The sequence below is a fragment of the Artemia franciscana genome, chromosome 16 (assembly GCF_032884065.1).
Source record: "Artemia franciscana chromosome 16, ASM3288406v1, whole genome shotgun sequence".
Taxonomy (NCBI): Eukaryota; Metazoa; Arthropoda; class Branchiopoda; order Anostraca; family Artemiidae; genus Artemia; species Artemia franciscana.
The window spans coordinates 10859817-10873067 of NC_088878.1; the positions used below are offsets into that span (position 1 = coordinate 10859817).

General features: G+C 35.3%; 1 protein-coding gene across 3 annotated transcripts in view; it reads right to left on the minus strand.

Annotated features, from left to right (window-relative positions):
• LOC136037061 (ichor-like) overlaps nucleotides 1–13251 on the minus strand; it is a 50337-nt gene that overhangs the window by 22030 nt on the left and 15056 nt on the right. For all 3 annotated transcript variants that reach the window (XM_065719498.1, XM_065719497.1, XM_065719499.1), the window contains exon 3: nucleotides 1–12600. This exon is cut by the window's left edge and continues 22030 nt beyond it. In XM_065719498.1, coding sequence (XP_065575570.1) covers nucleotides 11890–12600 — 711 coding nt within the window. In that variant the 3' untranslated portion in view covers nucleotides 1–11889. The remainder of the gene's footprint in view (nucleotides 12601–13251) is intronic.

Consider the following 13251-nt stretch of genomic DNA (forward strand, 5'->3'; position numbering starts at 1 on the left):
TCATCATGTACCTCTTATTAATTTTTTTCAATCGCTTTGTAGTCAGCGTCTGCTATACAGTCAGCAGCTAGTAAATTGCTAAGTAAAACAGTGAGTAATAAATGATAGTCACACTTTTAGAGTACTGGGTTTTAATTGGCTAGTGACCAAAGCAGTCTTTCTAATAGGTGTTAATGTTCGTCAAGTACCTCTTATAAAAAAAAAACTTCCTATTGCTCCATAGTCAGCGTCTGCTACTCTGACAGTTATTTGTAATTATCTTAATAAACAGTAAAAGACAGTAGCAGTTCTAGAATCTTACGTTTTGATTGGCTAGTGACCGAAGCAGTGTTTTTAGTAGATAACAATTTTTATGAAGTACCTCTTATTAACAGTTTTCTATTGCTTTATAGTCAGCCTCTGTTACACAGATGGTAACTAGTAATTTGCTGAGTAAAACAGCAGCAGTTTTCTCTTGCTGTGTAGCCAGTGTCTGCTATTCAGTCAGTAATTAGTCATAAACCGAGTAAAAAAGTAAGTGGTAAATGATAGTCACTATTCTAGAATCCTAGATTTTAATTCACTAGTGAATAAAAAATTATTCTCAATAAATATTATTGTTCGTCAAGTACTTATTATCAACATTTGTCCATTGCTTTGTAGTCCGCGGCTGTTATACAGTCAATAACTAGTAATTTGCTGAGTTAAACAGAGAGCAATAAATAATAGTCACACTTTAATAATAATAGGTTTTAGCTGGCTACTGCCTAAAACTGTCTTTCTAATGGGTTTTAATGTTCGTCAAGTACCTCTTATAAACAGTAATATATTGCCCTGTAGTCAACGGCTTTTATTCAGTCAGGAGTAAGTCTTTCGATGATTAACACAGTAAGTTGTAAATGATAGTCAAACTCCTAGAATCCTAGGTTAGAATTGGCTAGTGACCGAAACAATTCTTTAGTATATTCTAGTTGTTCATTGTCAATTTTTGTTGTACAGTCGCACTTCTAGAATCCCAGGTTTTGATTGGCTAGTAGCCAAAACAGTTTTTCCGTACATTTTAATGTTCGTCAAGTACTTTTGTAGTCAGCTTCTATTTTGCAGTGTATTATTATAGTAACTGACAGTTATAGTCATTGATAATAGTCAGTGCGTTTATTTTAGTATCACTAATGTTCGTCAAGTACATCTTATCAACAGTTTTCTAATACTTTATAGTCCATTTTTTCTATACAGTCAGTAACTACTAGTTTGCTAAGTAAAACAGGTAGCCGTAAAAAACAGTCAAACATCTATAATCCTAGGTTTTAATAGTCCAGTTACCTAGACAGTCTTTTTAATAGATATTAACGATCGTCGAGTGCCTTCTTATTAATAGTTTTCTATTGCTTTGTAGCCAGCATCTGTTATTCCATCAATGTATTGAGAGACAGTCACACTTCTAGAATCCCTGGCTTTACTTGGCTAGTGACCAAAACACTCATTATAATAGATGTTAACGTTTGTCAAGTACCTCTTAAGAGTTTTCTATTACTTCGTAGTCGCTGAGTCAAACAGTGAGTTATAAATGACAGTCGCACTTCTAGAATACTAGGTTTTAATTGCTTAACCATCAAAACAGTCTTTTTAATAGTTATTGACAATCGGTGCGTGCCAATTATCAACAGTGCTCGGTTGATTTGTAGTCTGCGTTTGTTATTCAGTCAGTAACAAGTAATTTGCTGAGTAAAACAGTGGGTACTGACTGAGGGTCACACTTCTGGAATCCCCGGCTTAATTGGCTAGTGGCCAAAACAGTCTTTTTTATAGGAATTATTATTCGTCAAGCGCCTCCTAACAGTTTTCAATTGCTTTGTAATCTGCGTCTGTTATTCAGTGAGGAACTAGTAATTCGCCGAGTAAAACAGTGAATTATCAATGACAGTCTTACTTCTAGAATCTTTTCTAGAATAATCTAATTGGCTAGTGGCCAACTCAGCCTTTCTAATTCCTCTGTAGTCAATGTCTGCTATTTAGTCACTGATTAGTAAATCATCAAGTAAAAGAGTGATGAATATAATAGTCACATTTATAGAATCTTAGGTTCTATTTGGCTAGTGACCAAAAAATTCCATATAATAAATGTTACAGTTTATCAAGTGTCTCTTAAGAGTGTTTTTATTGTTTTATAGTCAGTAACTGTTATACAATCAGTAAGTAGTAAATCACTGAGAAAAACTGCAAATTGTAAAAAAAAAGAACAGTTATACTTCTAGAAACCTAGGTTTTAAGTGGTTAGTGACCAAAAAATACTTCTTAATTGATATTAATGTTCGTCAAATACCTCATATTAACAGTATTCTGTTGCTTATACAGTTAGTTATTTAGTCAATAGCTAGGGATTTGCTGAGTAAAACAGTGAGTAGTAAATGAAAGTCACATTTCCAGAATGGTAGGTTTTATTTCGCTTGTGACCAAAGTCGTGTTTTTAATAGAAGTTTATGTACTTCAAGTACGCCTTATTAGCCGTTTTTCATTGCTCTGTAGCCAGCGTCTGTCATTCAGTCAGTAAGTAGTGTTTCACTGAGTAAAACAGTGAGTAATAAATGATAGTCAAGCTTCTAGAACCCTAGGTTTCAATTGGCTATTGACTACACATTCAGTTTAATGGAAGTTAATGTTCATCAAGTGTCTCTTGGCTGTTTTCTATTGTTCTGCACAGTCTCCTGTTACACAGTCAGTAAGTAGTAGTTCAATAAGGAAAACAGATAGTAGTAAATGACTTTCACACATCAAGAGTCCTAGATTTTAATTGGCTATTGAACAAACAGTATTTCTTTTAATTTTAGTCGAGCACCTTTGTATTCAACTTCTGTCATTCAGCCAGTATCTGTTGATTCGCTGAGTAAATAGTGATCATTAAATAACAGCCTTTTAATCATATATTAATATTCGTCAAGTACTTCTTAATGGTTTTATATGGCTTCGCAGTCAGCACATGTTATTCAGTTTCAGTCAGTCGTAATAGCTGGAAGGACAAAAAAGTAACCGACTTTACTTTTGCAGTAACTTTTACTGAAGATAGTTAGTTGGTATCTGGATTGAAACATATTCAATGTTCCCAGCGGATAGTATCATTTGCACGTTACTAAAAACGAAATTTACCCATTGAACAGTTTTCCTTAGCTGCTCGCTTTAAAATTCACTTAAAATTGATGCATATTATTAGAGTTATACTGTTCGATGAGTTGATTGTAGTAACAAATGTAGATCAACGGGAGTAGCACTGTAGTAGAAGCCTTGGTGGGGCTACTTGCGGCAAAAGTAAACGGCTTAGGAGTTATCACGGTATGAGTGCTCATGCAGGAATAGGTACAGTGAGAATAAGCAGGGTGGTAGTAGTCATGGTAGAAATTGTCATGGTAGGTGCAGTCGTGTTATGAGTAGTCATGATGAAAGTAACCGTGGCGAGAAAAGTCGAAGCAGTTATGATGAGAGTAGTCATGGGAAGAGTAGTGATGTTAGGAGCAATCATGTCAGGGGTAGCAGTATAGTTACAATACCAGTAGTTGCCGTGGTAAAAACAGTTATAATAAAAGTAAACGTGATAAGATTAATCATCGTAGGAGTATATGCAGTAAGCAGTCACAGTAGGTTATTCAGGGTAGAAGTAATTGCAGGAACGGGAGTCTTAAAAAAACTTATCGTGGCAGACGCAGTCATGTTAAGAGTAGTTTTGGTAGGATAGTCGAGGCAGGAGCAGTCTTGATAGGTGTGGTGGTGCTAGGAGAAGTAGATCACTCATCGTACTTGGGGTGATCGAGCTAGGAGTAGTGTTGTAAGGGTACTAACATAAAAGTAATTGTTGTAGGGGTAGTTGTGGTCGGAGTAGTTGTAGTAATAGTGATGGTAGAAGTAGTTGCACTAAGAATTTTCATAGATCTGGTACTCGTGTTAAGGTTAGTTATGGTAAGATTTGTCAGGATAGTATTAGTCATGCATTGAAAAGTTTTAGTGAGAGGAGTCATGGGAAGATACGTAGTATTAGGAGTAGTCCTACTGTGAGAATCAGGGTTAGAGATGATAGTATGGCCGTAGTAATATTATTTGTCATGGTAAAACAGTTTCAGTGGGGGAAGACGAGGTAGAAGTAATCATGATAAGATTATTTACGACGGTAGTCGCGGTGGCGTAGCTAATGTGGAATTAGTCATTGCAAGAGTGGTCAAATTGTCTCAGAATAACTTTCCGTGGTATGAGTAGCCGTGTTAACAAAAACCATAACAGGAATAATTATGGCAGGACTAGTAAAGATAGAAGTAGTAGTGTCAGGAGTAGTTGTGTTATGAATAGTTGCAGTTGGAGTAATGGTGGTAGAACGAATCGTTCTAAGAATATCTGCTGTACGAGTAACACTTTTAGAAGTAGTAAAAGTAGTCATGGTAAAAGCAGCCGTAGGAGCTATCATGGTAAAATTCTTCATTTAGTAAATTTTCATGTTGAGAGTGATCGGGGTGAGAGAGATCGTAAAAGGAGTAGCCTTGATAGTAGTTGTGGTGGGAGCATTCATCTTCGAATTTGTGGTGCTATGAGTATTCATTGTGTGAGCAGTCAGACCTAAGAGTAGTTTTAGTAGAAGTAGAGAGGTTAGCAAAAGTCATAGCATGAGAATTCTTCCTTGGAGTAGTTACAAAAATAGTAGCAATGGTAGTGGCAAAATTATATATGGTGAGAATCTTACTAGTAGGAGTCAGGGAAGGAGTAGGTGGGGTGGGTAGTAGTTATAGGAGTAAGCATGCAGCCACCAACGTGATCTAGGTAGTAATTGCGGTAAAAACGGTTGCGGTAGGAGTACACACGTAGGATTAATGATGGTAAGAATACTTGTGGCAGCAGACACGATGGGAGTCTCTAGGATGAGATTAGTCGTGTGATCAGAGTCGCCTTGATCAGAATATTTTTATTGAGGTCAGTCATGGTACAAGTGGTTCTAGTAGGACTATTCATACAAGGAGCAAATGCGGTGAAAGCAGTCATGGGAGTTGCGGTGAAAGCAGTCATCAGCAGTCATGGGGCTTGGAATAGAAGCACCTGAAGTAACAGCTTCAGAGTAGGTATAGCAATAATAGCGGTCATTGTAAAAACAGCTGTGGTAGGAGTAGAAAAAGTAGGAGTAATGATGTTAAGAATACTTGCTGTAACAGTCACGGTGGGAATAGCTAGGGTGAGATAAGTCGTAGTGAGAATAGTCGAGTTGTTTTGTCATAGTATTAGCAGGGATCTTAAGAGTGGCCATGATAGAATTAATCCTTTCAGGAATAGTCAAGTTGGAACTAGTGATTCTGGGCTTAGTTGTATTAAGAATTCTTGTAGTTAGGTTAGTTGTTCCATTAGTAACAGACGTAGTTGTATTAGCTATTGGCGTAGTAGAGGTAGAGGTAGTCAGGGTAAGAGCAGCCGTAGCAGGAGGGTAGTGGTAAGAATAGTTGGGATAAAATTTGTCATGTAGGGGGTAGTCACGTTAAAATTAGCCTTGAACAAAATAATTTTGGTAGAATAAGTCCTAATAGGAGTAGCCTGAGTAGTAGTTTTCGTGGGAATGGTTGTGTTGGAATTTGTGATGCTAAGAGTAGCCATGGCATGAGTAGTCAAGCGTATAGCAGTTATCTCAGAAGAAGTTAGGCTAGGAGAGTTCATAGTTTGAGCTGTCGGACTTGGAATAGTCTTGGTAGGGGTAACGATGGTACAATTGGGATTATATATGGTGGGATGAGTTGTGGTATAAGGAGTCAGGTTAGGAATAGCCATGGAAGGAGTAGTCAGGGTAGAAGTATTTGTAGTGACAGTAGCACGAGTGGATAGGAGTGGTGACGGCGGAAGTATTCGTAGTGTAAGTAGCACGAGTGGATATAGTATTTGTAACAGCGGTTGTGATAGAATCTGTAGTCAGGTTAAAAAAAAAAGTCATGGTAAAAGTGACCATGGGAAGATACTCGTGTGGTGGGAGTCGTACTGCAAGTAGCTTAGGTTTAACAATAGCTGTGTTGGAAGGATTAGTAGCAGTGGTAAAAACAGCAGCTAGGTTAGACGCTATTCAAAAACCTAAAATTATATCAATATCGGTTGATGGCTTTCTCTATATTTCAAAATGCAATAACTAACCATATTATTTTCTCATGACGAAGTTTAATTAATATGACCTTAATGAGCTCCAAAATGACCGTGAGTCGAAGGAGGCACAACTTAACTATGTATTCAAGTTTGGGAAGGGTTCCAGGACTACGTTACGGACTGAGGAATCATACACAGTAAATATCTTTTTACGATTTTTATTTCAACAAGATATTACATGTCCTATGTGAAGCCAGTGATTTTAATCATTAAGTTATAGTTCTGGTAGGAGTTGTTAAGTTATGAAGGGTTGTGGGAAGAGTAGTAGTTTTAAAACTACTGGGGGTAGCAGTAGTTGCGGTAGGTCATGTCGAGGTAAAGCGGTAGCAGCTGCAGTAGTATCGGTATTAGTTTTCACTTTGGCCCACTCAAAAGAAAACAAAAACTTGGATTTTTTTAAATCTTTCAATACTTTTTTATATCATTCCTGAGAGTACATTATTTTACCCTACCCCTCCCCCCACCTAATGTACAAATATACAGCCAAAACTATATATGTTCCACGCATTTTGCCAACGTCACTCTTTATTTCAAATAGTTTTAATAACAAAAAGGCAGCGTCAACGAGATCAAGAAACAGATAAATACATGGTAAATATATTAGTTAAGCTGTATATTTGCAAATTAGGGTGGGGGATTTAAGTGAAACACTTTTAGAACGATATGTAAAAGTATTTTAGGATTTTTTTTAAAGTTGTTCTAAGAATTTTACCACATTTCATTTGGGTAGGCCTAGCTGTATTCTACTACCGTAGTATTAGTAGTTGTAGCAGTCTCAGTAGTAGCATTAGTAGTAAGGTTGGTAGTGCTGGTAGTAGGATTAGCAGTAGGGCTAGGTGTTGCCCACGAAGCTAAAACCTTATTTTTGTGCAATTATTTCTATAAAGAAACTTTACCTCAAATTTCACACCGTGGCTTGATAGGTTAATTCAACTTGTTTATAATAATTAACATTTAATCATTTAGTTTAGGATCATTACTAAAATGATCATGATTTGTAAGAAGTACATCGGTTCTGTATGTAAGAAGATCTAACTGAGATATGGTTTTTCAACCAAGGAAGAAAGCCAACAGGGTATTTAGCATTTCAACCCCGACAACCTATAAATTAAAGATACATCCAAAGCTTATAAAATACGACCCTGGGTTATTTCTCTCCTTTTTAAAAACTCTTCTGATATACCGTTTGGACTTAAGAAGGCTGTTGTGCTTTTAGCAAAGTTGTCCGGGCAACAATTACAACTCAAATTTAAGCACTCTTGATAAGGGATGTCACTGGGAATTTAGCTCCACCCCTCGATTAATTTACAAAAAACTTCCAACATTTCAAAAAAATATCACAACCATATTAAACAATAAAAACATGTGTCAGTTAATATACTTTTTGAGGGTAAAGGTTAACATGTGTAGGCCTCATTTTAGTACTGAAATGCCAAGATCTCGGTAAAAATCCTATGGAGTGACAACCCTGCTTCGAATCATTTTAAACGCACAACTTTAGGCTATTTAAGTCCAAAAAATACAGCAACAGCCAGTAGGAATATAGGCTCACACAAGAGCATCAGTAGTATCAAAATATCCAGTAGCAGTATCAAGTATGTCTTTATTAAAAAATTAGCTCCTTTAATAAGTAAGTTCACGTCAAAGTTAGAGTTGAGATTCTTATTGCTTTTGCGACAAAGTCTTTTAGGTCATAAATGTCAAACCCACACACACACACACACCTGTTAGCCCGAGTTCTCCATAATTCTAACATTTTCGTTGTATCTTGTTGCAAATTTAGTAATTTTTGACTATCCAGGGACATTTCAATTTCCCTTCTTCAAAGTGGTATGATTGGATGTCAATCATACGTAGAGGTGTAAAAGGCACGCTTTTTACTATGTTTTGATGGCAAAAATGAACCCTCTCGTCCTCTGTGATTAAAGTACTTATACGACTAAAGTCTCTAAATAGTCCTGGCGTCTAGTGTCAGAAATAATTAGTCTTTGTTTCAGTGTTAATTAGTTCGAATTTTAACGCAAGTTCAGTGAGTTAGGTTCAAATAAATAGATTCGGTACATCCATGTATTTTTAGAGAGCTTTCACCGTACAATGCATGATCTGTAGGTGAGTCGGCAGCTGTCTAAGCATCCTTTATTATGCCCAGACCTACAACTGCTTCTAGAGTCAAAGACAGCTTCAAAAAGTTATAGATACACAGCCCACTATGCTTAGCAGTTCTTGCAGCTAAATTTACGAGTTTAGCAGAACTTCTGGACATGTCTGCTAGGTTTTTGTCTTAACCGGGGAATTAACAACTCTAGGAACGTCGGAATCTTTAAAGCTAAAGAACTTCGCGCTTTTATGTAACCGTTTATGATTAATCAAAATTTTTCTAGGGACAGATTAAACTATACTGATTAGAGATTGTTTTTATCAAAGGAAGATTCAAATTTTTCCTAAGATACTGCGAAAAGGCCGGACGTCTATCTTAACATTGCAATTGCTTAAGTAAAAACGGTTTGTTCGCATCATATTAGCCATATTAAAACAGCTAAGAATGTTCCAAATAGCAAACCAATTTAGTGTAGCAAAATCGACCTGCACCTTGCAAGGAGAATAGGAAGGCCAGTTGAGCACTGCTGGTATAGAAAAATGATAAAAAAAAAGAATCGAAAAACCATTCCTTCCAAAAATGTAGATGGCGATATTTATAACTTGCAATTCGGCTCGTTTTTGTAGGTTGTGTTATATTTCTTAGGCTGGTTCGTAAATTTTGTTAAAAAAAATATAATGTGTAAAGGGAAGGAACTCAGAACATTTTTCTAGGTTAAGTCTAAGTAAACTTAAGTTTACAAGCCTTTTTAGCATCAAAAACAATTAATTTAGTTAAACAGTTAGTACATTCACAGTTTTTACTCGATGTTATAGTTTTGACTTAAATTGGTTCTTCCAACAACCTATGTAGATGATGATATTCAAAAATTTGGCTCGTTTTTACCGTTTTTCTGTCGGTCTTGTACTATTTCTTAGGTGGGTTTATAAGTTCTGTTACCAAGTTGTGTTAGAGGAAAAAACTGAGAATATTTTGCTAGCCGCTGCCTGAGCAAACTATACTTGAGTAAAGTATATGCTTAAATTAGGTAAAGTATACTTAATTTTATAAGCATTAAAAGCATCAACAACAGTTTTTGAAGTTGCGTTAACGTTTTTAATCAAATGTTTTGTTACTTAAAATTAGCTCTTCTAACAATCTGTTTAATATAATTAATTCTATACACAAAAATAAGTAATTATTTTTAGCATTATTCAATCTAAATAAGTACCCTCTTTTTTAGCGTATACGTATTATTTACACAGACTTAAATTGTGAACAGTGTAGTTACATCTATAGAAAAAAGGTTATAAATATTTGTTTTAACAGTCAGTCATACACCTTAGTTAAACAGTTATACATTCTGTGCCTCCTTTCTCATTTCGGGTCAATGCAATCGCCTCCATTGTCCTTGTTTTTTTTTCTTGTTTTTAACTCTTTTTCCTTTTTCATTCAATTTTGTATTGAAAAGCCCTTGAGCACAAGTAATGTTAAAAATTCTTAATACGTTTCTTTTAATAATAAATTGTTTAAACCAGAGGAAACCGTTTTTATTTATTGTATTGAAACGTAATTAATTTTCCGATTTCAAAGTAGAACATTGAAATATAACACCTGTATAACAACTTGTTACGTCACAGTCTTCGTAAGTATGTCAAGTCTGTTTATGTTTGCCACCAGCCAACCGCAGGAATCCAAAACCAGAAATGCAGCCAGTATAAAAAACTAAAATAATCACAAGACGTGCAATAGAAGTGAAAGTTGAGGAAGCTTGAAGTTTGCCAAGTTATCAACTCATGCGGAACGGGTTTGTCGAGAAAAGGAATAAGGCCACTAAGCACCTACGTCACTACAATTTTCTTTCTATCTATCTATTATTCTTTTTCAACTAATGTGTGCTTTATAGCATGGTGTCACCACTAATGATCTCAAAATAGCTGATCCTATTTATTTTTGGGAAAGTGAATTTTCAGGCCTATGCCAAGCTCGTGTTTTGCTATAATTATACTTTATTATAAAATTACTATTGTTATTTTTTTTCGGGAAATGAAGTTTTTGGGGCCTTGCTAATCTGAAAACATCTTAATTTGGCAACTATTAAAATTACTGCTTTATTTTTACACTATATTTAAGAAATAGTGGCTTGAATTTAGCCGAAACCTATTTTCTTTTAATGAAATATTCCGTCTTCACCCCAAAATTTAACGGATATAAGACGTGTATAGGTATATCTCAAGAGGGGCAAGGGTAGCACCCCTAGAAAGAGTATGACCCCTAAGAACAATTGTCAAACGCAAGTTTAGAGCTTAGTTCTGACATAACAGAGTTGGATTCTCCCCCCCTCCCCAAAAAATCTGGTCATTTACCTCCCCATATAAGATGTAAGAAAAAAAAATTCGTAGAGACGACAATCCACACATTATTAACGACTATTTTATTTATCTAATTTCTGCTCAATAGCTTTTGTTTTTTTTCTGTAACATAACTCTTCAAAAACTAAGGGTTAACTTATAAATATTTTTAGGAGTAGGCACATGGTAAACTTCATTGAAGCACATTATCCATTCTAAAAATTAAAAATCTACAGTGTTTAAAAAATTCAATGTTTGGATAAATTAATGTTTGGATATGTGTATTTACTACGAGTAGTGGCTAAGGGATGACGGTCTATTTTTATGGAAAAATGAAGGCACGTAAGCGATAGGACAGTATCTAATCAGCAGTAGCGCTCGATTAGTTAATTTCTGGCAATTGTGGCATCTTAGTTATAATTTGGCAACTGAATTTTTCCTGAGTACATACGGCCAAGACCATGCATTTTATTATTTGCCATCAGATAGCCATATTGACAGAAATAAACTGAATCTGGCATCAATGCGAAACAGCTACAAGTGACAAACAAAACTCGTCAAGAAGTCAAGTCATATCGTCAAGTTTTATTTATAACAATTTTATCGCCAACAATCAAATTTAAATGTAACACTTACCGAATAAAACAAAAGAATGGTTTCAAGGAACAGAAATAAGGTCACATATTTAGTGACTCATCAGCATTTTGGATGCTCTAAAGGTGAGAGAATATCACTAAAGGTGAAAACATATGAGAAAATATTTCACTTAAATATTTCTTTAAATAAACAAAATTTTGTAAGGATTCTTTAAATAAGTCATATTCCAGCTACGTTGGCGCAAACTTGGTGATTAATTTGTAATCAAATATTCCTGTAGAACTTTTCAGTTTATATTTCATGGTTTGTAAATGTATTTTTTAGTAAAACCCATGAGATTCAAAATTCTTGCAGAAACTTCAGCACAAAAATTATCCTTCTGGTTTAGCGCAACGCCTGTGATTGAGCTTATTTCTTCTCTAAAAAAAGTTATTTTTTTCAGACTGGACAAATCTTTCCATTGAATTACTAACCACACCGGGACATACAATTGAGAAGCTATTTTAATCAGCATTGATTCAATGAAAAGTTCATCCAGTCTAATAAAATGAGTAGAAGTACAACAAAGAGGTTTTGAGAATGAGTTTAACACCTTTCAACAACCCAAAAAGAGCAAAACACAGTTTTCCAACAGAATATAAATCAAGTTTAGGCAGTATTTACCTTAAGCATCTTGTAAAAATATCTCTTGCACAATCAGCTTACCTGAACTTCTCCGAAAGCAGGGGAAGCTGCTCAATCACGAGATATTCGTTTATGGATTTGCATATGTTTTAGCAGGTGAGCTTTCTGTCTGAAAGCCTTTGCACAGTGTTCACACTTGAAAGGTTTCTCTCCAGTGTGTGTCCTAAGATGCACTTTTATATTTGACTTGTTTAAAAATCCACGATTACATATATTGCACCGATGTAAAGGTTTTTCTTTTCCAGTTTCTAAATAGGACTGAGTAGGTGATGATGATGTAATTAACTTCGATTTCAACTTGCTTTTTTTAGACAGTTTTTCAGAACCGAAATCCTCAAGTAAGTTCACGTCCTTAATTTTAGGGATTTGTCTTCTACTAAAGCTATCCATATGTGGCAATGTCGTACTAACGTGTGTGCCAAAGGTGGTATGAGGCATTGAGTCTTTCCGCGCGAGGGAGCATGATGGAAGATCATAGGATATACTTGGTTTAGAATCATTTCTTCCAGATATTAATCTACCATGGAGCAAAGGCATGTCGATTGCAGGTTCGATCTTAATCGTCGATAAGTCACTATCGCTTCTTGATCCTTTAGTAAGTAAGGAATGAAGGGTGGAAGTTACAGGGTTGTGACTACAGCTACTAAGAGATGGTAAATCAGAGGAGTCTGAATCTGATGGTTCGTTTTTGGAGAAGGCGTTCTCTATCCAATTATCAATATCAGCCCAGGGATCGCGATCAATCAAGGGTCCTTCAGGTACCTAAAAGAAAAATAATCTATTTCATTATGATAATTTAATGTTATCAAATTTGGTTGTCCAATAATATTTTATTATTAATGGCAAATTGTGAGAAAAAAAGTAATTTTTTTCTATGAAGATCAAAATTATAAATTTTTACTCATTCCTTAAAAGATTGATAAAACAACCGAATTTTTGCTTATTATTACTAGCCCAGCTCCATTTACCGTGAATTGACCCTAGGGATTAAAGGCATATTAAGTCTTCAGAATAAAAATTAACGTTTCTTTATTATATTTTTTATATTGCATGATATTGTTCTGGACTTTCTTTAAGTTTAAAAAGCTTTCCTATTTTCATATTTTACTGGTTTGTGTGGTCTCTTTTAAAATGGCACTGCCAATGGAGGCAAAATTTTTGCTCAAAGCTCAAAAATTTTGCCATTTTACGTTTGCCGAAAACTTAAGAGAGATATGTACATAAAGTGGGAATAAACTATAATACCCAAAAGTAGTCAGTGATTATGATAATACCCAAAAAGTCTTGAGTGAGCCGTCACAAACGCAGTTTAACTGCACTTCCTAACATTTTGGTGTTCTGCGTTCAAATTAGACCTGTGTCAGGTTTGCAGACGTTAAACAAGGGAATGATAATGGCCCAAAAAACAATGAC